The sequence below is a fragment of the Phyllobates terribilis genome, unplaced genomic scaffold, assembly GCF_046119375.1.
Source record: "Phyllobates terribilis strain yellow unplaced genomic scaffold, ASM4611937v1 Scaffold_4__5_contigs__length_816908805, whole genome shotgun sequence".
In the NCBI taxonomy this organism is placed as follows: Eukaryota; Metazoa; Chordata; class Amphibia; order Anura; family Dendrobatidae; genus Phyllobates; species Phyllobates terribilis.
Window position 1 is genome coordinate 734,054,087 of NW_027362764.1, and position 25,445 is coordinate 734,079,531.

General features: G+C 37.5%; 1 protein-coding gene across 5 annotated transcripts in view; it reads right to left on the bottom strand.

Moving 5' to 3' along the window:
- Positions 1 to 240: 240 nt before the first annotated feature.
- TRPS1 (transcriptional repressor GATA binding 1) overlaps positions 241 to 25,445 on the bottom strand; it is a 328,975-nt gene continuing 303,770 nt past the window's right edge. For all 5 annotated transcript variants that reach the window (XM_073679795.1, XM_073679793.1, XM_073679792.1 and 2 more), the window contains 2 exons: positions 14,067 to 14,189; positions 241 to 8,886 (listed from right to left, as the gene is read on the bottom strand). In XM_073679795.1, coding sequence (XP_073535896.1) covers positions 7,825 to 8,886; positions 14,067 to 14,189 — 1,185 coding nt within the window. In that variant the 3' untranslated portion in view covers positions 241 to 7,824. The remainder of the gene's footprint in view (positions 8,887 to 14,066; positions 14,190 to 25,445) is intronic.

The following is a 25,445-nucleotide window of genomic DNA, read 5'->3' on the forward strand; positions in this document are numbered from 1 at the left end:
GCCCGAGGCATCACCCCACTCCTGCCACCCACAGCTTACTGCAGCGGTGACCCTGCCTCCTGTGACCCTGCTGCACTGCAGCTTCTTCCCCCCGTAGGCTACATTCGGATTATAAGACGCACCATCATTTTGGGGAAAAAAGTGCGTCTTATAATACGAAAAATAGGGTAATTTTACTGAAATGTCTTCTATGCAGTAAAACAGAGAAAAGAAGAACAAGACAATGTTTTATAATTGGTGGTAAAACTTTATTATTCAAGTTTAGATGTAACAGACATCTTTTGCTGTCTGATATTTTTTATTTTATTTTTTTTTAATGCAATAGAAATACACAAAGAACATTTGTGGGGAAAAAAAGAACATGCAGAATGAGGAAAGAATTAACAAATATTCATGTCATAAGACAGACAGCGGACAGGTAAGGTAAATTTTAGCAAGACTACATGTATTCCCATTTCTCAGCAATAAGAAGATTTTTTTTTATTATTTTTTTTTATTTTTTAAAGAACAAAAAAAGCTTGCTGGTGCATACTGATTAATAAGAAATTAACATTTTTTTTTTATAATACAGTGGCATATTGAGATGTTCCACACTCCCTATGCCATTTCCAAAGTGCTTTTAAAGCACATTTATCATAACTGAATATATTTTTCTCATCGATTACAAAAGCCTAGAAATTAATTGTCTGCAAAGACCAGTTCCAATGGAATTTAAATAAATTAGTATGTATGTTCTACATACATACCGCATGCAGCATATACTGTTAATTCAATGACCATCTAAACTTCTGCCATTGTTGGTCTTGCTAACTGGCTTATATGAAGATGCCAATCCTCTTAGCCAGTGGTTATTATTATTATTATTATTTTTTTTTTACATGTTTTACATTTTTTAAACTCTAAAAAAAAAAAAGTATTTGTACCTGTAAATAAAGGAGCAAGGGGGTAAAAAGTGTTAAATACACTGAATATTTAGTTTCGCTACTGGATCCACTAAAATAATCTGTTTAGTATGGCTCATATACATATGTCCAGCTTTACTTATATTTATACAGGCCGTCTAGCTTGTGAGGTCATGTATTTTAAATAACAGCTACATTAAAGTCCAATAAACTGCTAAACAGACATTAAAACATTATAAATCTAAACAATTATATAATTCCAGACTTTAAAACGGCATTTGTAATAAACACTAAAATATCATCAATAATGCCTTTTTTTTTCCGAAAGGTAAAATGTACTGAACTCTTAGCTTGAACTTGTCCGCAGTAAAATACAAAAAAAAAGAGCAAATAATATCTAGCACTTAAAAAAAGCAAATATACCTGCTTGCAGGTAGCATACAACATAAAAAAAAATTACATGAATATTAATTGTAGTTTTGTTTTTATAGTAAATGTATAGATATGTTAAATAATGGAAAAAAATAATTTTTTGGAGGGGATTTGGGGAACTCAAGTGATAAATGCAATGTTATTATCTAACAATTCAGGCAACATATGTATATATAAACATAAAACAAAAATGTAGCCGTGATGGACCCATTGTACTAAAAAGTGGAAGACATTGGTAAATTCTTATCAAAGCATGTTCAAAAAACATATATCGAGTGGATATATAAAAAAGTGTAGTAACAGCTTCTGTTCTGCAGCCAAAATTCAAACAAAAAATATTTACAACTGATAAAGTATTTTTTTTTCTTTTAAATATTTGTGCCTCTAATATTTCTACAGTTTTAAAAAATGTGTCTTTTGTAGGGATTTTAATTTTTCACTAATGTTGGAGGTAAATTAAAATCCCTACTTATGTAATTGAATATCCATAGTATGTAATCAAAGGTCAGACAGATAACTCTCCATGTACCTTTTAACCCCCCTCCCTCAAAAAAAAATAGTCCAGGATATCACATACTGATAATGTTTCTAAGGGCTCATGTAGACGTCTGTTTAAATCAGTCAGAGCACAGACCACGAATGCGTGGACTGGCTACGGCTCTGTCGACCCGAGTGTCACAGCTTCATATGTCGACACACTTGTTTCGAGAGATTTGCAGCCAGTCCGTTCATTAGTGTTCCTTGGTCGGTCCGATTTTCCCGGACGTCTGAATGCGCCCCCAATTCATGAATTTTTCCCATAAAGTAATTGGGGCATACAATGTAATTTATTACTTATTTAGAATTTAAAATGAAAGAAAATGAATGCATTTATTCCAATAGATTCAAAAAACGAATTCAAAATAAATAAAATTATTTTGAACAAATTCCAAAAATTCAAAAATGAATAATTTGACTATTTCCCCCTCAAAAATTTTAAGCATTCATTGTTTGGGGGTAACAGAAAAAAATGTAAAATGATTCACCGCTCACCGTTTCTTTTGTATATAGCAGGAATTACATTACAAAGAAATTCAATTTTTACAACTATCCCTGAATTTAGAAGCACAAATCATAAAAATAAAAACTAAAAAGTACCTCTTTTGGAAATGGTTGATACATATTTCCAGGGTTAAGCATCTCAATATGTCATGTACAATTTGAATGTCAGAAAGCCTCCTTTATAAACTCGGGGAGGGGAGAATAGGTTAGCCGTGATTTTTTAAAAAAAAAAAAATTAAATATTGAAGAGGCATTTTGACTTGACTTTATGTACTGTAAATTATAGTTGTTTAAGTGCTTAACACTTAAGATTCAACCTATGTATGAACAGGGATAAGGAACCCCCCAAAAAAACATTAATACATATCCTCTTGCGTCTCAGCTGTCAAAAAAGCAAACCAAACAACACATTTCAAAGTGCAATGCTACTACTGATGCCAGAAACGAAAACTTTGCTAGGAACAGGATTTATGAAATGTTTCATATGAAACATAGACAAAGCAGTACGAGAATATATATCTATCATCTTGACGCATAGCCATGTTAGTTAACAGTTCTAAGAATACAAATGTACTTGGAATGAATATTTCTAACTCTTTCATCCTAAATTGACCAAAAAAAAAAATACTTAAAATCTTTCCTTCTTATTCATCTCCGTGTAACCGATAAAACAAACAGGTTTTCTTCGAGAATATAATTCTAATGCACAAAGAAACGGAACCTACCACAATAGAAATCGTTGCTTCATTAACTTATTTGCTACATTTGCAAATGTAAACAGCGAGGCTGAGCCGAGTTGACTCTAATGCATGATGGAATATCTGTGTTGCATACGTACATAGTAAAAAATAATTATTTGTAGGTCAGGCACCATTATTTGAAATGTAATACATTAATAATTAATAGAAAAATAAGACTTTATTTTTTGTTCTCCCAACTTTGTTAATGAAAAACATGGACGATCTGACAGTGTATCCAGTAGCTTGTAAAATCTATGCATTTTTTTATTTTTATTTTTTATTTTTTTACGATTGAGCTCAAGTGTTGTGTAACTAACTAGCACAGCACCCCAAAAAAATTATAATGAAAAGAAAAGAATTCAAACTGGCTGGCAAATCATCACACCTTCATTTATTTAATTTTTTAGAGCTATTCCCTGAGCATTTATGCTAAGGAGTGTTCCCTTCATAGGTAAGCCTTCAAGCTCCTTGACGCACATCTTTTTTTTTTTGTACAGCATTTTAAAATGCATATAAAACTGTATTTTAATGACTTTTTTTTTTCACACGCGTTTTTAGTAGCTTTTTTTTATAATTTTTTTTACATTGTGGACATGCATATATTTTTTGTAATTTCGGAGTTGCAGAAAAAAAAATATTGAAGAAAAAAAAAAATCACTGAAACTCAGCATTTTTAAAGCAAAGAAAAAAATACAGAAGGCAAAAATGACACTAAAATTGCATTAAAACGCTGTGAGTAAACCATATGCAAGGTTTGACAAATCCTGATGAAGACCTGTGTTCACTTAACTATTTTCGTAGATAAAACCCACAACTTTTTAACTTTTTTTTCCCCGAAATCCAAACTCTCATGTGTCTATCAAATTGACTGAGAAATTAGCCTTTTAATCCAATTTGACACCTTTTCTCAATTATTCCAGGAATATTGGCCATGTTGCCAAGAACTGTTGCTTTTTCACTTCACCAGAAAAGTTTAAGAAATGAAAGCTGAACTCTGATTAGTTCATACGGGCCAAGGGTCCAGTTTTCTATTGAATTATTCTGAAGAATAATGGTATGTTTTTTATTTTTATTGTCTATGTTGTATGATCATTTGCAGTTTCATAGACAGGTTGATTGCATTAAAATAATCAGCGCTTTATCACAGCAGCGGTGGCACCAAAGTTTGCCTCCCCTTCATGCCCAGTAGAGGACTACTGATTTAGTAATGAACTAAATTTCATATGCTACATTGTACAGAACACAACATACCACATACAGCCAATGGGAAGTCTCATAAGAAATATATCTTAATGGATTTATCTGTTTTGGAAAATTATATTTTGTTAGAAGGCTCCTTTGATGATAAATGGATCCAAGTTTTGTCTAGCTTCCGAGAACCCATTCAATCAGATGTGATCTTTGGTAGAATCCAACAGCAAGTATTTAATTTCTCTGCAGTGCCTCCACCAGAAAAATTAAATACTGTACAGTTCACATTAAAACAAATAGGCTGTGAATATAATACACAAATGCACTGGATTCTCCAAGGCCAGCGAGACTTTTCTTTGTCAATAAAGAAGTATTCCATGGAGATAAAAATGTATTTCAATCCACATTCTTTCAAAAACAATAAAAGGCTCAGAATCCCTCTCCCCACTCCTTTCTGGGATGCTACGATACAGATCAGGTGATGTGGCTTATTTTTTGCTCCCTATCGCCATGCCTTATATGTGGCTGTGCACATGCTAATGCCTTCTACCTACCACCATTCAATACGTAAATGTTTATATGTCATTGATATGAGATGTGAAGGAGTGAAGAATGAGAATGTGTACTGTCATGGATTGTTCTGCGCTCTCTCCCTGCTCCTTTACTGCTCTTATGTGACACCTCATGGCTCCCTCACTGCTTTTCTTGTGCTTCCTCCACACACCGTGACATGCCACAAACAATCTCTGAAGGAACATGATAGAAAAATAGAGGTAGTGACGGAGCCATGAGGTGTCACATAAGAGCTGTAAAGGAACAGAAAGAAAACAAAGAATGAGCTATACTGCCTGTTCTGTAGTATATTGACTCAGGAAGGCGAGAGGGCACTCAGGAACACCATCAGTGCTGTGACTTGAGTTCTCAAGTGAGCAGTTGTGAAATTATATAAAGTGGCATATAAGAAGAGTACAAGGAATATATAAGCCTTTATACTTTTTAACAGAATGAGGATTGTCTTAGGTGACACCTTATGGCTCCAACACTGCTTCCCTTGAGCTTCCTCCACACTCCTTGACATGTCACATACAATCTGTGAAGGAACATGATAGAAGAGGAGGGGAAGCAGTGAGGGAGCCATGAGATGCCACATAAGAGCGGTAGAGGAATGGGGAAGAAATGCACAATGATCCATGGCATCTGATCTGTAGCATAGTGTCTCAGGAGAGAAAGAGAGCACAAAGAAGAAGCATCAATGTTATGACTTGAGTTCTTAGTGAGCAGTTGTGAAATTATATAAAGTGGCATATAAGAGGAGTAAGTGGAATATGAACCTTTATACATTTTAACAAAATGAGGATTGAAATACATTTTTAGCTTATTGTAGTTCCCCTTTAAACTGCTCTGGCAACATAGATTTTCTAAAACTAGACAACCCATTCAATGGCTATTTTTTTTTTAAAGACATTTACAACAATGAATTAACCAATGAAAACCATTGGTTACCTTCAGATTTAGGTCTATTAAAAAAAATAAAATAAAAATAAAGAACATTATAGCCTTAACTGCATTGAAAGCAGGGCTGTAGATTAGATTTTAAATTGGACTTTTTTCAGCCTTATCAACTATGAAAATATGATAAATATGTAGAGACATTTTCATTTCTTGGTAGTCACTAATATATTTTAATAAAGAAATGCTGATGTGTAAATTTAGACTTTAACCAAAATTTGTGTGCCATGCCATTCCAAGCTGAAGACTATCTTGGTATATCATTGTTATCACTGAACCAGTATGCAAATTCAGCATAGGAAAAAAGGGTATATTGTACATACAAATAAATGCATTTTAATATGAAAGGGTATTAACCTTATTATCTTACTTAATGTACTCATACATTCTACGGCCAGAATTGTGAATTACAACCCACCTCCATCTAAGACTTTGTCAGAAGATATTTAATCAATCCCTTTATAAAGTGAAGGTACCTATGTCATGAGCTGGTTCGTAAGTAACGAATGGAAGCCTCCAATTGTCTACTAATAGATGGCTAAAAGTACGTGCTGTCACCAGTTCCATAAATCTTTAGGACACATTGTTAAAGAGAACCTGTCATGTTGAACAAGGTTGCCAATCTGTGGACATCATACTATGAAGCAAAGGAAGCTGAGCAGATTATATATAGCTTTGTGGCAAAGGATCCAATATAACTTGCAAAAAACTGAAATCCTTGCACATGATGTCTTAAAAGTTGAGTGGATTGAGTGACTGAATGAGATATTTTTCTGGGAAATGTTTCATTTGTAGATTACGTACAGTATCACTGTGAGTTGTGAGTCCAGTGGATGGCGTGACAAAATGATTGACAGTCTTATTTTTATAAGCATTCGTACAAAGAAAAGGTCCCACGCTTCTTGAAGGCTCACACCTATCCTCAGGACAGATAAGTGTCTGATAGTTGAGGTTCCCACTGATGGGACCCCTTCCTTGATAGCAGGAATAGGAATCCCATTCACACTGATTGAATGGAGAAGCAGTCAAGCTTGTATACTACTACAACATTCAAAGGCAATAGACTGAGACAGTTAAATGCTGTGCTTAGCAAACTTTGAAATTGACAGACTCTAAGAACATCTGCAGCAAGCATGCGTCATTGCCACTTCATTCAGAGGGCATGTGCCTCCCATTCTCAAATGAAGTTGAGGTCTCAATGGTGGGCTGCCTACCCCTCAGACACTTAACACTAAAATTGGGTGGATCGACCACGTCAGTAGTTACTCATCCTGTTCTGGCGACTGGACGGGAGGATCACAAATCTTTTACCTTATGGGATCCCCGATACAGCTTTTCATTCCCGAGCTGGCGCAAAGTCATCATTACGGTGTAATGCACAGATGACATTGAGCCAGCCCTGGCTAATCAAAGGCCACGCCGGGGCTCCCGGAAGGTGAGAGATTCACAACCCTCCCGTCCAGTGCCGAGAGAGACTACTTATCGGGCCGATAGACTATAGTCCAGCGAACTGATCCACACTTCTCTACTTAACACGTATCATTTGGGTAAGTAATTACTTTTAATCATGGGAACCCTCTATAAAACGAAAATAAACATTTAGTTAAATCAATTGAAAATTATACTAAATCTTTTCCGACAAAACTATATATCAATCTACTCAACTTCACCTCCCCTCTCATATATTTAGAGACCTTAACAACATAGTAGTAAAGTCCATTTCGTGAATTAATTGATACTTTAGCCAAAATGGAACATGAGTTACAGACTTTCAAACATAGAACTTAAACTGATCGTAGTTCCCTTATCACTGTTACAAACACCTATAGAAAGAGAACACATTAGATAGGTCAAAGACTGCAGCATTGCTCTACAGTTTTTCTAATCAATGAACAAACCAATGTTGACTTCCACACTCAGAAAATGTATTGCAAACCATGGTCAGACATTACAAGCTACTGAATTTCTATTCAGAAGTCCTAATTCTAATTGTGCTAAGTGCTAAAATTTTATTCTTTAGTTTTTCCATTCTTGTCAACTTGTGCAACGTTCCTATGTAGGCCTCTCTGGATATGAGTTGTGAAATCATATTTGTCCGTACAAAGGTGTTGGCATATACTACATTGAAAAGGTCCATTTTCCCCATGGCAGCTCATGTGTAGAGCGTACATGACTTCATCCAGAAAGACAATGCCACAGTGCACACATTTAGTTGAAAGTTCATCTTGTGTACTTTTATCCACTTTCTCAGTTTTCTCTACATTCAGTGGAACTTCATCCTTTATGCTCAAAGGTGACTTAATTTTATCTTTCGAGGCTCCATTGGATGCTGACCCAGGTCTGGAATGCTTCATTGCCAAGTCTAGAGGAATGTCATTATCTGATCCAACAGTGGAATATTGAGCAGGCAGATTAAAGGTGGGATAAGGCACATAATTTGGGCAAGGGTTTGGTAGGCCAGGCACGTGACTCAAGTAGTGAGGATTCCCAGGAACAGACAGCTTATATTTACTCCAAAATCTCAGCCAGTCAGACTCACTTTGGAAGTCATTGTGGACCAACGGAAGTCCAAAGAGCGGATACTGATATTTTTCTATTGGACTTCCTGGAGGAGAGTAGTTGGGATGTTTAACAGGTCTCATATATTTTTCAATTGGGCTACCTCTTTCTGAGCTGCCTTTGCTATCAGAGATAGATGAACTGTTTCCTGGATCTCCACTGCTTTCCTGAGGACTTTTTATCTGTATGTGCAAAGGTTGCATCCTTTTGTGGATATCCATAGTTTGGCTGACTATTATTGTCTGCTGAGCAGAATGGCTTTTAGTCAATGATGCTTGGGACTCATATTTATTCATTATAAGTTGCTGAGCTTCTCTCTGGTGACCTTCCATTGAATGATCATCCGACCTCCTCTCTAACGGACTTCCATTAGTTTGCTCCCCGTTGCTCCCTCTTTGATGTTTACTTAACTGTTCCGTCTGCAGTGCATCTGGGTTAAGGCGTTTCCTTGTCCGTCTTCTAATGATCTGCTCTCCATTGTTTTGCTTAATGATGTTTAAAGGTCTGGGAGTCTGTGTAAGAAATAAAACACATAACAAATAAGTGAAAATGTCATCTACTTTTGATGATCAAATTCCTTTCAAGTATATTAGACAAAAACTGTGTGTACAGAATTAAAGAGTAATCTACATAGAAAATACTGCATATATTACTTCATTGTGATATTAAAGAGGTGCATACACTGCACGCAAATCTTAGTGAATGCCAAGACCATAAGTACAGTAGGTGCTACAAAATAAAAAAAACAACATCTATATACTATGTTTTCCAACAAACGATGGGGAGAAATATTACCATCGAGGTAACACGCAAATTGTGGACAACATTACAATCCTACCCCATCAATACCCTAGGGCAGACTAACTGATTCATCTGCATTTACAATAACTAAAAATATAGCTACAGTCTGGGGCTCAAGTCCCCAAGAGGGGCACAAAGGTATTCATTGTGCCAACTATGTCATTCACAGGAGTCCAGAAGAGGCTAAATCATGAACTTGAAAATAGTACTGCGTGGGAGTGTCAGGAAGTAGGAGATCTTTTTTTATGTGTATTGCTCTAGTGGTCTTCTGCTCATTTTTTAAAGTTACTAGTGGAAGTTATCCTGATAAAAGAAAAAGAAGCCATACTTTCCACCGGAATCACTTCCCCACTCCAGCGCTTTTGCTCCATCAGACCAGAAGTGATTATGTCAAGTCATTACCACCAATGAACTTACCGCTGATGTGACTGGATGCAGGGTCGAGTGTCTATGTCCGAGATGTCACCAGTTCCAGTCTGGTTAAAAGACCCCATACAAATTATAAAATTGTTCGGCCGACAGCCATCTCTGCCGACTCCCTCATACACAGTAATGCTCAGCTTGACCGAAAGCTCCTCTAACCATAATGAGAGAGCTACCACCAGTCTATTCTTTCAGTGGTGTATCGCCAGGGAAAACCAAAAAAGCAATAGTCCAAATTATTTTCTCCCACAAAATCAGGCACCCTCCTTACACATTGGACTGTCGGACAAATCCTACCAAAATTGTTGGGTTCGACTGACTTTAGTCTCATCTGTACAGGGCTTTAACACCATCTGGAAATAAATATGGCTTCTATTTTTCTCTTATCAGGAGATATTCTAATGGGGGATGCGTACTGTTGAAAATTTATATAAAAAATTTGATGGGTGGGAGGGGGTACATGGGGATTAATTCATGTATATTTTAGAGGAGGGAGCCCACACCGTGGTGGGAAGGGTACGGTAATCAATTTATTTTTTCAATAGAGGTGCACAGTGGCTAAATAATTTATATTTCCATGAAAAATACACAGTGACTAATTTATATTTCAATGATGGGGTGCACTGTGGCCAATGTAACTAAATATGCAATAGGGGTTCAAGGTGGCTAATTTAATTATATATTCAATAGTTGGTAAAAGATGATTAACTATATCAGGTCATTTCCACATTGTGGTGCAGATTTGTACTCGGGCACAGTGTGAGGATGCTCCATTATCTCCTCTGATGCAAAATGGCAATACAGGAACAGGAAGCTCCTTATGTCTACAGAGGATAGTGGATCACAGAAGTGGATTTGTAACTAAAACTTCTTATTTCAGAATTTTGCAAAAGCCATTGCAATGAGTGTTCCCTGTTGTAAAACTTGAGAATTAGAAAAGGATGTAGTTAAATAAGACGGCGAGGCAGCAGTGGCAACTGGACTTTTAGGGCAGATGATCCTCCTTTACCATTTAAGAAGACATAAGTAGGTGCATTCCTTTTTGCATCTGAAGGTCCCATCTTCATAGAATATTTGACAAGGTTCCTGAAAAGGTTTGCCATATAGTACACCTATCCATTGTGCTTTTCATTCCTTCCATGATAATTCATTCTTGTAGATCTACTTTTGTTTTGCAGCACTTGATTTTCACCTATAGTAGCAGTTCAAAAGGCAGTTGCTTTCAGATCAATGATTCATGCTCCGAGCATCACTGTCTTTTCTTTGGATATAACATAGCACTTCTGACCTAGGGCCTCCTGCCATCTCTACAGAAGTCAGTAAAGTCACCATCAAGCGTGTATGTCCTTTCCATACAAATGTGTTGTGGTATGCCAAGAGTTTAAGAGCTCAAATTTGCCTTGATATAGCATCTATTCAGGCAGTAAGTCATGGAAGAGCTAGTTTAAAGGAGATAGTTATAGAATATTCTTAAAAAATAACTTTGAAAGACTAAGATGGTAGACAAAACATAGCACTCAGGAGGATGCAGGTAAAGATAATCGTTTATTAGGCAATCTGTACCAAAATTGACGTTTCGGTTTTACATTTAGACTTTCTTCAGAACGGATTGCCAAGGAGTGTACGGGAGAAGGATCGGCTGTTTTAGCACTGGGTACTGCGACTCACGTCACTCTGGAATGACGCTAATTTTGATACAGATTGCTATTAAATATCTTTCACTGCAACCTACTGAGTGGCAAGTTTTGTCTACTATACTACTTACGAGTTGATATCCCAACTTCGGCATCTCTTCACAGGAGTGCTGTATAGTCCCCAACGCTTGAAAGACTAAGAGGCATGCAAGAATTCATAAAATTCCATCATTAAATAATTAACTTTCAGATTTTCCTACAGACTTCAGGGGAATGTACATTTTAAACAAAAAAAACCCACAAAGCATGGTAAAATAAAAAACTAAAATCCCCCAGGCAAATCCCACTCCACTCCAACATCCTTGCTTCGATGGTCCCACCGATCATTGTTAGGAGTCTTGCAATGATAATGTGCCATACCGAGTACAATCACTCCAATAACTGGCTTTCAAAATGTGCTTCCATTGATGGTAAGGTAAGTGATTGCCTGCAGCATTCAAGCCTGGTCAGTTAGCACACCATCACTGTAGAACTGCTAACAAATATAGGCAGGACCACCGGAGTGACAGACATGGTGCTCTTGTGGAATTAACGGGGAAACATAAAAGATATTTCCCCATTTTATAAAATCCACTACTTTAAGGCAATTTTAAATAACAGGGCAACCTCTGTAATGTAAGATGATGGCTATGGGGGGAGAATAGGTAGCAAAGGGGTCCACAAAGGCCACCAAAGGAGACAAAAATAGGCACATGCTAGTTTCGATTTTGCTTTGGAGCCCAAGAGCTTCCGAGGTTTCACTTTGGAATCAAAATAAATATAAAAGTACGTAATACTTGTATTGTGTAGCACATTTTATAAAATGCAATTTTAACTTCGTAAATATGATCCTAAATATTTCTAGCAGTCTATTTTCTGCTTCTGAATTGCTGAGTTCCAAAAATATAAAGATAGGGAAGCTCTGAATTTTTGCAATGCTTCATTTTACCTGTCTCTCTTCTTTGGTAAATGGGATGAGTGACACAAAATCTGATGGCAATGAATAAGCAAAAAGGAGAGAAATAAACAGCCCAAGCCAAACAGTTCTGAAATGAAAATGCCACGCTGTGTTTCAGTATATTTTAGAAAAGTGTTATTACACAGAGGGAAGGAAACACAACAATAGACCATTTCAAGTAGACTTTCTAGAAGGTGTTGCACTTCATAAGTCAAAGGGAATATTGCAGGTAAAGTTCACTATAAATTCTGTTGCAGGAAAATATCTCAGTGCCAATAATATCAGTTCTCTGGGGAGCAGTCGATCTCAGGCTATTTTCCAGAGGAGTAGAGAATTTTACAATAAATATTATGTGAAGGAATGGAGAGAAAGGCTTTAATAACTAATGCCGCTGCACTAGAAGACAACCTAAGCGCTCTCTAATGAAGTGCTATATATTGTATTTGCTGGAAAAGATGTGGAAGCTCCGCAGAACATGAAATGGTTTAGAAAGATTCTGAAGGATAATGTTTTCCGAGCCCAATAGATAAAGACAATAACTCAACTTTAGGCTAGGGTCATTGAAGAAAATTGGTCCAATTATGCTAATCACAATCTGATCAGACTCTGTTCAGGGTGTGATCGGAGTGTGATCTGATTTTCTCGGATGAAGAGAATAAAAAAAAAAAATCTTCATCTTCTCCATTCAGTTGGTGAAAATCGAGCCATGTCCGTGATGTCATCCGAGTGCGGTCCGATTTCTTCAATGGACCCAAAGACATGAATGGCTGAGTGCAATCTAATAACCAGATGCAAACTGTGCATGCTGCGATTTTTTTCCTTGGACCAGGTAAATCCAAGGAAAAAATCAGAAATGTGCACAGCCCCATAGAATAACATGGGGATGAGTGCTATCAGTCAAAACAACGGATAACACTTGGTCGATTTTTATGGTAGTGTGCACGAGCCCTTAGTCTTCTGATGGTTTTGAAGGGCACTGATAATTTCAAACTTTTAATTTGCACTTAATTGCTTTTCCATATTACTTGGCTGGGAAATGGCAGCTCCATTATACTTGTAATTTGCTGTTTAGGATGTTTGGAAAAATGTTTGGCACCATTAACATTAAAGGGTTATTTTTCATCTAAAACGTTATGGTGTATGGCTAGGATAAGCTGTAACATGATGACTGGTGGAGGCTTAATAGCCATACACTATGACTTTCTTAGTGGGTTTTCTATGGGGCCATGCCACCCAGGCTAGCATCTGTACCACCTAAAGTTCATAAACAAGCAAACAGGACACCTCACCACACCTGCATAGTTAACATTCTGGGTGTTCGACGATCTGAGCAGGCATGAAGATAAATGTAAACTGAAGAAAAGAGTCAGCACTCCATCCTCCGGTATGAATTCTTGCTCCTTTATTCAAAATCCATGTGCATAGACAACATTAAAAGCAGGTATCAAAACATCTGACGCGTTTCAGAATACAATTCCTTAATCATAGCTACAATTATGGAATTTTATTCTGAAACGCGTCAGCAGTTTTGATACCTACTTTTGATGTTGTCTAAGCACATGGATTTTGAATAATGAAACAAGAATTTATCCTAAAGGACGGTGTGCAGACTTTTTCTTCAGTTTGGACCTTCAGTTCATTATCCATAAATAATTCTATCATCTATTATTTTAGAATATATTGAAAACAAAAAAATGACTAAGGTCAGGAATAAAATACAAAAATGTTCAGAAAATGAGGGTGGTGGGGATTTGAATATTCCATATTAATAGAGAACAAATATATTCACATATCTCCAGACCTGGCAGTGAAATATGGGAACTTTTGCTTTGCCTACCGAGTGCAGTTTTTGGTAGAGGCCACAGGCGTTGCAGACGTAGCCACCATTTGCATTCTTTCGCCAGAGGGAAGTCTTTGTGGTCAGGCAGTTGGCACAGAAAACCCCAGAACCTCTACGTCTCTGAAAAATCAAGAAAGCAAAACATACATCAAATATGAGCAATAATATTATTTTTTTTTACAAAGAGTGAAATTAGCAAGACTTTCTTTAACGTAACTGTAGAAGGTTTATTCTTTGGGGAGATCAGCATGCCAAGTTTTCAGGCCAAATTAAGCACAAACGAAATGGTTTTCATCATAATTAGATCTAGTTGTTCTAATTAATTACTTTGCTTTAAGAAATAAAAAAATATATATAAATTGGGGCTGCAGTAAGGATTAAATGTCTCGACTACTAAAATTGGCAGAAGAGCTGTGAGAGAAAATATGAGAAAGCTATAAAATATTTTTTTTACCTGTGTAGATTAATGAATGGCTTGACAACTACAAGGTTATTAAGCAAATCAAATTCCACTTAAATTAGTAATACGACTCTGAATTGGTAATGTAACAATAAAAAGATAACTTAAGCACTGGTTAGGGTTATAAAGGTTCTTTAATCTTCATTGAAATCATCAGTTTAAATCAAATAATGCAGAGTAAAAAATAGCATAAAGAAAATCTTTTCAGGGGTACTTAAAAAAGTATTCTCAAGTTGTTTCTTGAGCAGCTTATAGCTCTGCTGTCCTTACGGTCTTCTTACTTGCTTGTTGCTTGGGAGGCAAGTGCTCCCCCTTGAGTGACCGTTCTGGTGTTTAGCTTCATTCTGCTACTACACATTAACAGTCTGTCAGTGCTTGTTCTGAGTCTACACTGTTGTTATTATTATATTAACAAATATAATAATTAAGGAATTTTCAACAAGCACACAGCTCAGGAAAGTGAGAGCCATGATTAGAAGAACTGATCTGGAAACTGATTTTGGGTGTTAGGGGATTTTGCTTTTTCAGGACTGATAAGAGCTCAAGAGCTAAGGGTGGTGGTGGTGGTCGGAGATAGTGAGCAACTAACTTCTGAATCTAAATAAATGGGCTTGAGAAAGCTGACTAGGGTGTTAGGAGTTAACTCCTCTCCTTGAATGTAACAAATGTGCACACTTGATCAGGCTTTGGTGGCCAAGCTCCAAGGAAAAAAACTGTACATTAAGTAAAATAAAAGCTTTGATTGCAGGAGAATGATAGCAAATAGAAAAAATGTCAACTGCAAACTTGCTTATTTTCATGCTGTTGAACTAATTAAAGTGATTTAATAACATGAGAATACCCCTTTAACAATTTTCTTACCTGCCAGATCAAAAGGGTAAGAAACTACTTTGTCATTTCTTTTAGGCTAAATTAATAGGCCATTAGTATGCATATTGAACAAAGATACAGTATACAAGAAAATATAAATTTAACCCATTCTTATATTTAATAAGCTAAAAATAGCTTCCTATATCATGGAAAATGTGCCTGACAATTGGTTACCAATTCCCAACCAATCCATTGCAGCTTGACTACCTGTCTAAGTCAGTCATTGAAGAATGTTTGTATGGTACCCATGGAGAGGTTACCACCAGATATACTGCAGCAGAAGTAGGCCATTTTGAACAGTAGCAACACCTTCCTCTTTTGGTCCTTTAAAGGAGTTTTCCAGCTTCAGAAAAACCCTGTTCCTTTGCTGCAGTTTGTCTTTAAAGACAAACTATGCTTTACTTACCCTCACTAGGTCCAGTGCTGATTCTCCATTACTGCTTCCGAAGTCATCTGCAGCGGTGATGTCAACGGCAATGAAGCCAATAACTGAGCTCAGCGGCTCTGCCCTAGTTGATGGCACAAGCGTCTTATAGTCTCTGAGCACAATGAATGGCTGCAGTGCTGTTCACATGACATCAACGCTGTGGACAATAACAGACACCTGGGAGAAGCAGCGAAGACTCAATGCTAGACCTGGGAAGGTGGAGTAAAATAAGTTGTTGTTTTTTTTTAAAAAAAAAAAGCAAAACATTGCAGCTGGGGCCAGGGGTTTTGAAAACTGGAAACTTCCTGAAGTCATTAGAAATGACCTAAACACACTACACTGGTATTTCCTTATAAAAAATGTATGCAAAATTGACAAGATATTCGATAAATATTCAGCAGTGAGACCCGCATCTACCACGAAAACAAGGTCCCCTTCATAAGGTTTTGGCAATGAAGTGGAAGCCATGCATGTACAGCGCTTTCCATTCAATTCTATGTTAGCTTCAAAGATTGCAGAGTGGTGGTGGGATATGCATATGTTGGCTATTTATGGCATATCTTGCCGACATTCCTTAAATGCCTCCGATGGGATAAGCCATTTAACTAAACATCATGTGCAACATTAAACATTATGGTATAGCTAGTTTTATGTATGGAGGGATCGACCTTAATCTAATCTGTGTGGTAACCTTACGTTACCATAAGGAAGAAGAGGGGAAATATGACACACAAAATAATATTATATTTATTGCATTTACAAAAATGTAAAGAATTTTCTATAAAAATTCTATTACAACTGGGGGGTTTTCCACTACAATGATGTTGATGGCCTATTGTTGGGAAATTTTCACTTTATACAACATTGGCCCATTGCCAGATCTGGTAATAGCTAATCGTTGGAAGTGCCGGACTAAGGATAAGGTCATCAATAACATTTTAGTAGAGAATCCTTTTAATCACTTTCCACAATGTAGAGATGTAGGAATTGCCAGAATTGAAAAAATAAATACTTTTCTGAAGCTGGCAATTCTCACCTATTTATTCACAAATCTAATAGAAAATGTCACCGTCAATTGTTACTTTCCAGCAAAAGATAAGAAAAGACTGCAAATAGATTTATTAAGCATGACTGGAGAGATAATGAACTCTCTGGATTAAGGGATCTCTAAATATCCATCAAGAGAAAATGAACATGTATAGAAACAAATAAAAAAAATATTACTTGCACGTGACAGATCATAGTAATTTTACATATGTTAAGCAACGTAATATCACTCTGTACTCTATATATTGGGTCATAAGGCAGATGATGCATTAGGTGACATCTACTTTGGATTTCCCTAGGAAGATGTCCCATTAGGACAATAAATGAAGAAAAGAAGAGGTCATTATGGCAAAGTCAGAAGGTCAAGTGTTGACAGTAGCCATTGCTTCGCCGTCCCTATCCTCAATACAGTTTCTCTTGGCAGACTAGTAAATTTTGGATAGGTTCTTAGATATCACAAACCAGAAATGAGCCCCCTCTTTCTACCCCATAGCAGACCCATGGGCTGTCTATATGGTAATGTATATCCTTGTGCCAAATTGTTAGTTCCCCTATTCAGCCAAATTAAAAAATGATTGAATTTCTTGCTTGTTAAGTGGAATTATGTCCACATATAAAAGGGGGCACTTGATTTCAATGGCAGCTCTGTAATGCTTATAAATGGTAGAAATATATTTTTACTCTTGTTTTCTGGTTTTCTGGGTAAATTTGTATTTACCAAAAATTGTAACAATCCATCTCAAAACCATAGCAGTTTGCAAGACGAGGAGCTCTTTGACCACGGCCACAACTCCTTCACCTGGTGGGAACCTTGTTGGTTTATGCCCCTAATAAACAAGGAAAACAACTGATTGTAAGGGTCTCTGGAGAAGATCCACCCACAATCACCACCACAAGAACCAGCTTCAAAGAAAAATATTGTTCATTGTGGCCTCACTAGATGGAATGTTTAATCATAAAAAATGACCTACTCTTTAAATCAGGTTTTTATTTTATTTTTTTTTCTATTTGGTAATATTTTTTTTTTTTTCATAAAGCACTCGGTATAAAAAAACTGAAATTTTTCAACGTTCACACTAATCATTGGGGCTGTTGTAGCCTTCAACATCCTGTTGTTTCAAGAAATTCACTTGCACATTAACAGCAATCATGCCTGTTATGATGAGGCTGCTGCAGTGTTTTAAACAGAAAAGGAGATCTGAGTCTGAAACAGTCCCAGTGACCAGCATGTAAATTGCAAGATTTCTTTTTTTTTTCTTTAAACAAATTTTAATACAAAAAAAAAAAAAAAACATTGTGAAAATATACATTTAACACAAAGACCTGATTCAAACATTTTCTGTTCATACCTTCCCTTTAGGCCAGGGTCACATGACAATATTTTCTCTCATCCAAAAGAATCAGGCCGATTATGGTAATCACAGTCTGATTAGAGTTTGATCCAATTTTCTCGACTGAGGAGAAGATGGAAAAATAATTCTCCATCTTCTCCATTCTATCAGTTTGCGCAAATTGGACTGCACTCAGATTTCATCCAATTTTTTACACTAACTCATTGACTTGGATGGCCGAGTGCGATACGATAATTTGATCCAACTCGGGCATGCTGTGATCTTTTCCTCAGACTACTCACTCGATTTACTTGATTACTACTCAATTTCTATCTCGGTCAAGTTCATGAGCTCTTAAATAGCAAGATCTGTATCATGAGTGAATGCAGTAAGTTAAAAAAAAAAAAAAGACATAACGGAGCTCAATAAATCTATGATCCAGTGGGCTGAAATTGATCACGGAAAATTGAACAATTAATGCTCTGAACTATAACAATTTGCTAAGAGTAGGAAGATATGGTTTAAAAAGACAAGATGGACCTACTGCAAACTATTACTTTTTTGGGGCACCAAGAACAGAAGAGTCTGACAATTTTTTCCCCCTTGACACACTTTCAACAACTCATTGGTTAATACCAAATACCTATCTGGACTCTAGTGTATAAGAAGGCGATAGCAGACCTAAAGCTGGTGTAAAGAAGAACAACCGAGGTTATTAGAGAAGATGGGAAGGATTTTTGCACATGTTAGTATGTTGGTTGAAATGGATGGACTTGTATCATCTTTCAAACCAAAAACTATTTTGCACGGAAGTTCATCTTCATGGGTTCTTACCCCCAGTACTGGGTCCTCTCTCTATGGGCAGTGATATGGTCTCGCTCTATGGTGTTCACCCTTGGTTTCAAAGACGCTTTGCCAATTAGGACAATAAGATAAATAAAAAAACTCCGAATAACGATATAAAGCTATGAATGAAATGTCTCTACTTTATACAAAAGAGCAGAGAGAAAAATCTAGCAAATTCACTTTAATAAACGGCAAAATTACCTTTATTATAAACCAGCAATTTTAAAGGGTTTATTCCAATTTCACCAATTTATTTAACACAAGTCTGTGCTGCAGAAGTGAAGTCTACTGCCAAAAGAATACAATGGATGTAATTGTACTCTGATACATTTCAAACGCAAACCTTTGTGCAGACATAATTTTGGCCTGAAGACTGGAGCACTTTCTTGGCACTGAATGGGCATTTGATTCATCAAGTGTTTCACAATGCATAAGAATTAAATAAATAAGAAGTAGACCCTGGCGCAGCGTCAGCTTTCTGTAGGATATTTTCCCGCCAGATGCAAGCTTTGGAAGGAACACCTTTACTAAACTAAATGCAAACATGCATTTACGAATTTCTGGTCTGTCTGATGCCGTTTATTCAATTTATCAATACCGGGGGCAGAAGCGATCAATATACACAATAATGCATTTGTAAAAATAACACAAATTACGTTACAGCAGTGAATAGCAATTCTTATTTTCATGATGTAATAATTCTTTCATTTTATAGGGACTATAAATATGTTGACACTTTAAGGAAAGCGGTCTCTAGGATTTATCGCTAAAACTACCGGTACTTCCACCACCTCATCTGACCTCATAAATTTTTTTTCTAAAGTTAGAGACTGGTCAGTGTAAGTGCTACATTCCTTCTAAACTGATGATAAAACTCCTACTTTGTATGGAAATGACCACTGATATGTCCACTGGGCATATCCAGACCAAAAAAGATCTGTAAGAAATCTTCTCTCAGCTCCTCAAATGATCTATGATTGATGCGGATGACAGTTTAAAGTTATCCAAAGACTGCAAAAAGTTTTGCCATAATATGGTAAAGCCTAAAACTGGGACATGTGAAGAATGTTGGGTCCTGTGCAGGAATAGTTATCACTTCTGTTCCGAGTACAACACAAGGGCAAAGGCAAGGGTAAAAACATTGCGCATGTGCCGGTCTTTTGCGCTACAGCACATGTGCAATGTTTTGTGTCCCATCGACAATATTTAAGCATCATCCGTGCTAAATAAAGGATCAGTGTAGGGGCAGTGTGACAATCTTTCCTTGATTCTTTAAAGTGTTTCCGGCAGAAATCTGGTGTAAAACACTTTGATAAGTTTTAAAACTTTTGACCAATGGGAGTTTGTGTAAAAATTTTACTTTTGGCATTTTCACACCAGATTTGGTCAGCTCTGGTGAAATGGGCAGTGCTCGAGTGGGATGGTGTTGGGAGGGGTCATGGCAACACCCGCTCATCTAATTTATGATGAGTTGTGGCATAACTTAGGTCACAAGTCTTACTCCAGTATGGCGCACTTTTAAGATGCACCTGATTCATTAAGAGCAAGCGCCTCTTAAGGAAACAGGTGCCTCTAACTCATACACACACCCTCAACAAGACTGGTGTGAACAATGAGTATTGATGAATTAGGGCCTTTGCTCATCCAGATAAACCTAGAAAACATTTGAGCTGCCATTTGCATACAAAGCAAGTTTTTTTTTTCAAATTTCATTTTCAAACGCATATTGGGCCACATTTGACTAATCTTTTTACGTCAGACAAGGCTGGTGGAAGTAGTTTTACGAGTCAAGGTGAATTTACACTGGTCGATAAGTAAACAGGCTAAATTAAACAGGCTGCCAATCATTTGACGAACAAGCAAAATGCTTATTCAATGTGTGAAATTATTTTTAAGCCTACTTAAAAATCATCTTTCTCATGTAAGCAGGGCATGTGCTTCAGAGAACAATGACCGCCTATGTGAATAGAATGATTGCATTACTTATCTTTCTGTGGAAGGCTTGCTTTAAAGTGGTTGTGGCAATGAAGAAGCCGCTTTATTATGAGAGCTTCAATGGTAATCTCTGCAGGGTCAGATCTCCTTACCAAACTTTACCCGAGTATGGTATATCATATTTGCCAACTCTCCCAGATTGTTCTGGCGACTCTCAAAAAAGGGGAGACCTTTCATATGCCTGAAACAGTGGCAAATCTTCGAAAACATCCCGAAAACTAGTGTTTCCAGAAGATTTCTTGTGTGTAACTCCAGAATGCCTCAGCAAACAGAGCCCAGCATCCAATCACACACACATTCATGGGATGAGTGCCATACTTTGGTGTGGAGGGCAGTAGCACGTTGTGATGGGGAAAGAGGCAAGTATGGTTGATAAGAGAGGACACAGCTAGGAAAGCTCATGGGGGCAAGTATTTAGTATACACTGGAGAATGTAATATTCCACGTTGACCACTTAAGTACAAAGTTATGGAATGTACAGTATGTCATGTGATCGTTTTAAAAGCTCCCGATTGGCTGATAAGTAGTATGTGGTACACCATGTGACTCTGCAGAACCTGGAACTTCTTCAGAAGTACAATTATGTTCTACTTTTAAAGGTGTCAGTCATACTGAAGGTTTTTTTTTTTTAAATGCATAACATAAAAAAAAATAGAAACAGATTAGAGAAACCCTTAAAATAACCCTACTATAAGATGGCAATCGCTGACATTTCCCACTACATCAGAGTATTCACAGCATCATTTTAATTCCTAGCCCAGAACATTGACTGACATTGGCCTTTTAATTGTTATGCATTTCATTAATCAGTTGAAGTCAATACCTCCAGCAGCATGCAGCCGTCAGCCACATTATACAGTTTCAATAACCTCTTCTACAATCATTTATCAGCGTACAGGGCACCACGTACCACTGTAATCTGATCCTGCGATAGCTGCGAAAGGCTGAGCGATTAACTTTCTGCATTTAATACAAGTATTTCAGACATATATGAAACCTATACTATAGTAGAAAGCAAGCTGTATCAATGTATATGGGAAGAGGTAAAAGGATTGTTTATTATGCAAACTAGCATTTACTTATTCCCTACCCGTTAAGTCATTTCAACCTGGCAAATAAAGACAACTAATATTTTGTCAGGGTCAAGATTTACAGTGAACTCTTAGTTTATTGAAATTATCACATTTTCAGATTTTTCAGCAGAAAATTAGAAAACTGGACAACCAATCAGAAAACCTAGAAAGTACAACAAGTACTAGCAATCCCAGGTAGCCAAAGAGACATCACTAACTTACAAGGGTTTTCCGGGAATAACAAAGTTTTGCACTCACTTCAAGTGACAGCAATTTTCACACTGTCAAGATGCCGCTCTTTTGCCAGCTAGAGATTTGCATACAGGTGGTCACGTGCCGACTAAATTCTTATCCCCCTCTCTCAATAGAATGTTGAGAGAATTAAGACACGTTGCTAGTTGGCACGCCACCAGTATTACGGAAATCTCATATTTGCGATCACTCAAAATGGCAACAGAGCAGAATCCTGATCGTGTGAAAATTGCATAGGGTGATTGCAGAAATTTATGTGGCGCCTAGAAAATTCTATGTCAACTTAAAGGGAATCTGTCATGTAAAAAAAATGATAATTACAAGCAGATATGGTGTTACTCTGCAGATTAATAGAGTTCTGACGCTGTGTGGCCACTGCACTGAGAGCTCCACTGCAGCTCCCAGCAGTCTTGGGCTTTCAGTCATAGAAGTGTGCCGGTGTGGATTCAGTCACAGCTCAGTGAATAGTTAGTGGCAGCTGTAACCACACCCTGATACTGACAGACAGCTGGCTCTAAAGCTGAGTCAGCTGATTCCTGGGTGCATTTACAGCTGCTGCTCTAGCGGTGTCTGAAGCTTCACCTCTATGACTGAAAGCTCGAGGCTGCTGTCAGGAATAAAGTTCATTTCCTCCTGCTGCTCTAGCGGTGTCTGAAGCTGCACCTCTATGACTGAAAGCTCGAGGCTGCTGTCAGGAAGAAAGTTCATTTCCTCCTGCTGCTCTAGCGGTGTCTGAAGCTGCACCTCTATGACTGAAAGCTCGAGGCTGCTGTCAGGAAGAAAGTTCATTTCCTCCTGCTGCTATAGCGGTTTCCGAAGCTGCACCTCTGACTGAAAACTCGAGGCTGCTGTCAGGAAGAAAGTTCATTTCCTCCTGCTGCTCTAGCAGTGTCTGAAGCTGCTCCTCTATGACTGAAAGCTCAAGGCTGCTGTCTGGAAGAAAGTTCATTTCCTCCTGCTGCTATAGCGGTTTCCGAAGCTGCACCTCTATGACTGAAAACTCGAGGCTGCTGTCAGGAATAAATTTCATTTCCTCCTGCTGCTCTAGCGGTGTCTGAAGCTGCACCTCTATGACTGAAAGCTCGAGGCTGCTGTCTGGAATAAAGTTCATTTCCTCCTGCTGCTATAGCGGTTTCCGAAGCTGCACCTCTATGACTGAAAACTCGAGGCTGCTGTCAGGAAGAAAGTTCATTTCCTCCTGCTGCTCTAGCAGTGTCTGAAGCTGCACCTCTATGACTGAAAGCTCAAGGCTGCTGTCAGGAATAAATTTCATTTCCTCCTGCTGCTCTAGCGGTGTCTGAAGCTGCACCTCTATGACTGAAAGCTCGAGGCTGCTGTCAGGAATAAAGTTCATTTCCTCCTGCTGCTCTAGCAGTGTCTGAAGCTGCACCTCTATGACTGAAAGCTCGAGGCTGCTGTCAGGAATAAAGTTCATTTCCTCCTGCTGCTTTAGCGGTGTCTGAAGCTGCACCTCTATGACTGAAAGCTCGAGGCTGCTGTCAGAAATAAAGTTCATTTCCTCCTGGCAGCGGAGCTCTCAGTGCAGTAGCCTCATGGTGTCAGAACTTTAAACCCACAGATTAACCCTATTTCTGCAGTTTAATAGAATTTTTTAAGTGACAGGTAACCTTTACAAAAACGTAGGGATAGAAGGGTTTCATTGTAAATTAGTAAAATTACAATATACTGCCATTCAGAAGTATTGCATTATATGGTACAAGGGATTGGTATTTATATTTTTCTTTGAGGGATCAAAAAAGTGCTAAAATAGCCAAGATATGTAATACAAAATAAAAAAATAGAAGACTATTCTCCATCTTATTTCTTTTGGCTAACTACCTGTCTGCTGTGCCTGACACGGAGCAGTGACAGACCATAAATAAAAAAATAAAAAAATAAAAAAACCAAGCTAGTACAGCAATCATCATCAGTACAAGATTGCGAAAGACCTGATGTCCTTAAAAAAATGGATGGACCTATTTATGACTGGTAATGTAATAGTATATTTAGGTGGAATATTAATATTTTATGGCATGCAAGACTATAGTTATGTCTAGGACACGACCAGGCTGTACATTTTAGTATATATATTTATTGTAATTGTGATTATTTGTTAAAAACTGTATACAGAAAACACATCATACAAACCACAGGTATATGTAATATAAAATGCCCTCATGTAAGTGAACGGACTTGGGGAATATTGACACGGATGTATAAATTAATACTAAAAGTTAGAAGAGGTTTTAATCTCTGAGTCATTTCCTTGTAGGCGTTTATAACCATCAAATGTTCCACAGTTTATTTTTTTTCTCTCACGAGTTCCGTTTCTTCTGTGTCATTAACAACTTCATAACTTACAAACTACATAACATGTCTGAAGAGGCAGAGATTTGGCAAAATTAGGAAATCTAGAACATTCATGTTAATACTGTATATAGAAATTCCTCTTTTACAGCAGCAGGTTGAGCTTCAGAGCTGCCTTTTTTCTTCTTTTTTTTACAGAACGTGGAAGAGAGAAGTTAATGGGAACCTGCAGATAGATATACGTTTAATCTGCAGGCTGAAAGTCTTACAATGTTTCCGGGCTACCTTACTGACAGTGCAAATACCGTGAGAAAATATACTTTATTCCTCCTGGGAGCAGCTGGCTTTCAGTCATAAAGGTGTTTCCGGAGTGGCTATAGTCACCACTCAGTGAACAGCATGCCCTGACACTTTGATTGACAGCTCGCTCTGCAGTGCATCTGTAGAGAGCAAATGGTCAAAGTCCCAGGGCGGGCTCACAGCCGATGCTCACAATGCTGAGAGCTACGACTGTAGACACTCCAGACGCACCTCTGTGACTGAAAGCTGGCGGCTCCGGGGAGAAATAAAGCTCATTTTCTCCCAGTAATCAGTAAGGTAGCCAGAGAGCATTATTAATAACATTTGGGGACATTGCGGGCTTCTTTTAAGCAAATTTCATTATTAATCGCCATGAGATATGGCGCTCTTCTTGAAAACCGCTTCCACTTGTAGGTGTGATTTGAAATGCAGCACTACAATGTGGAAGCATACCAATAGTGTTTATTT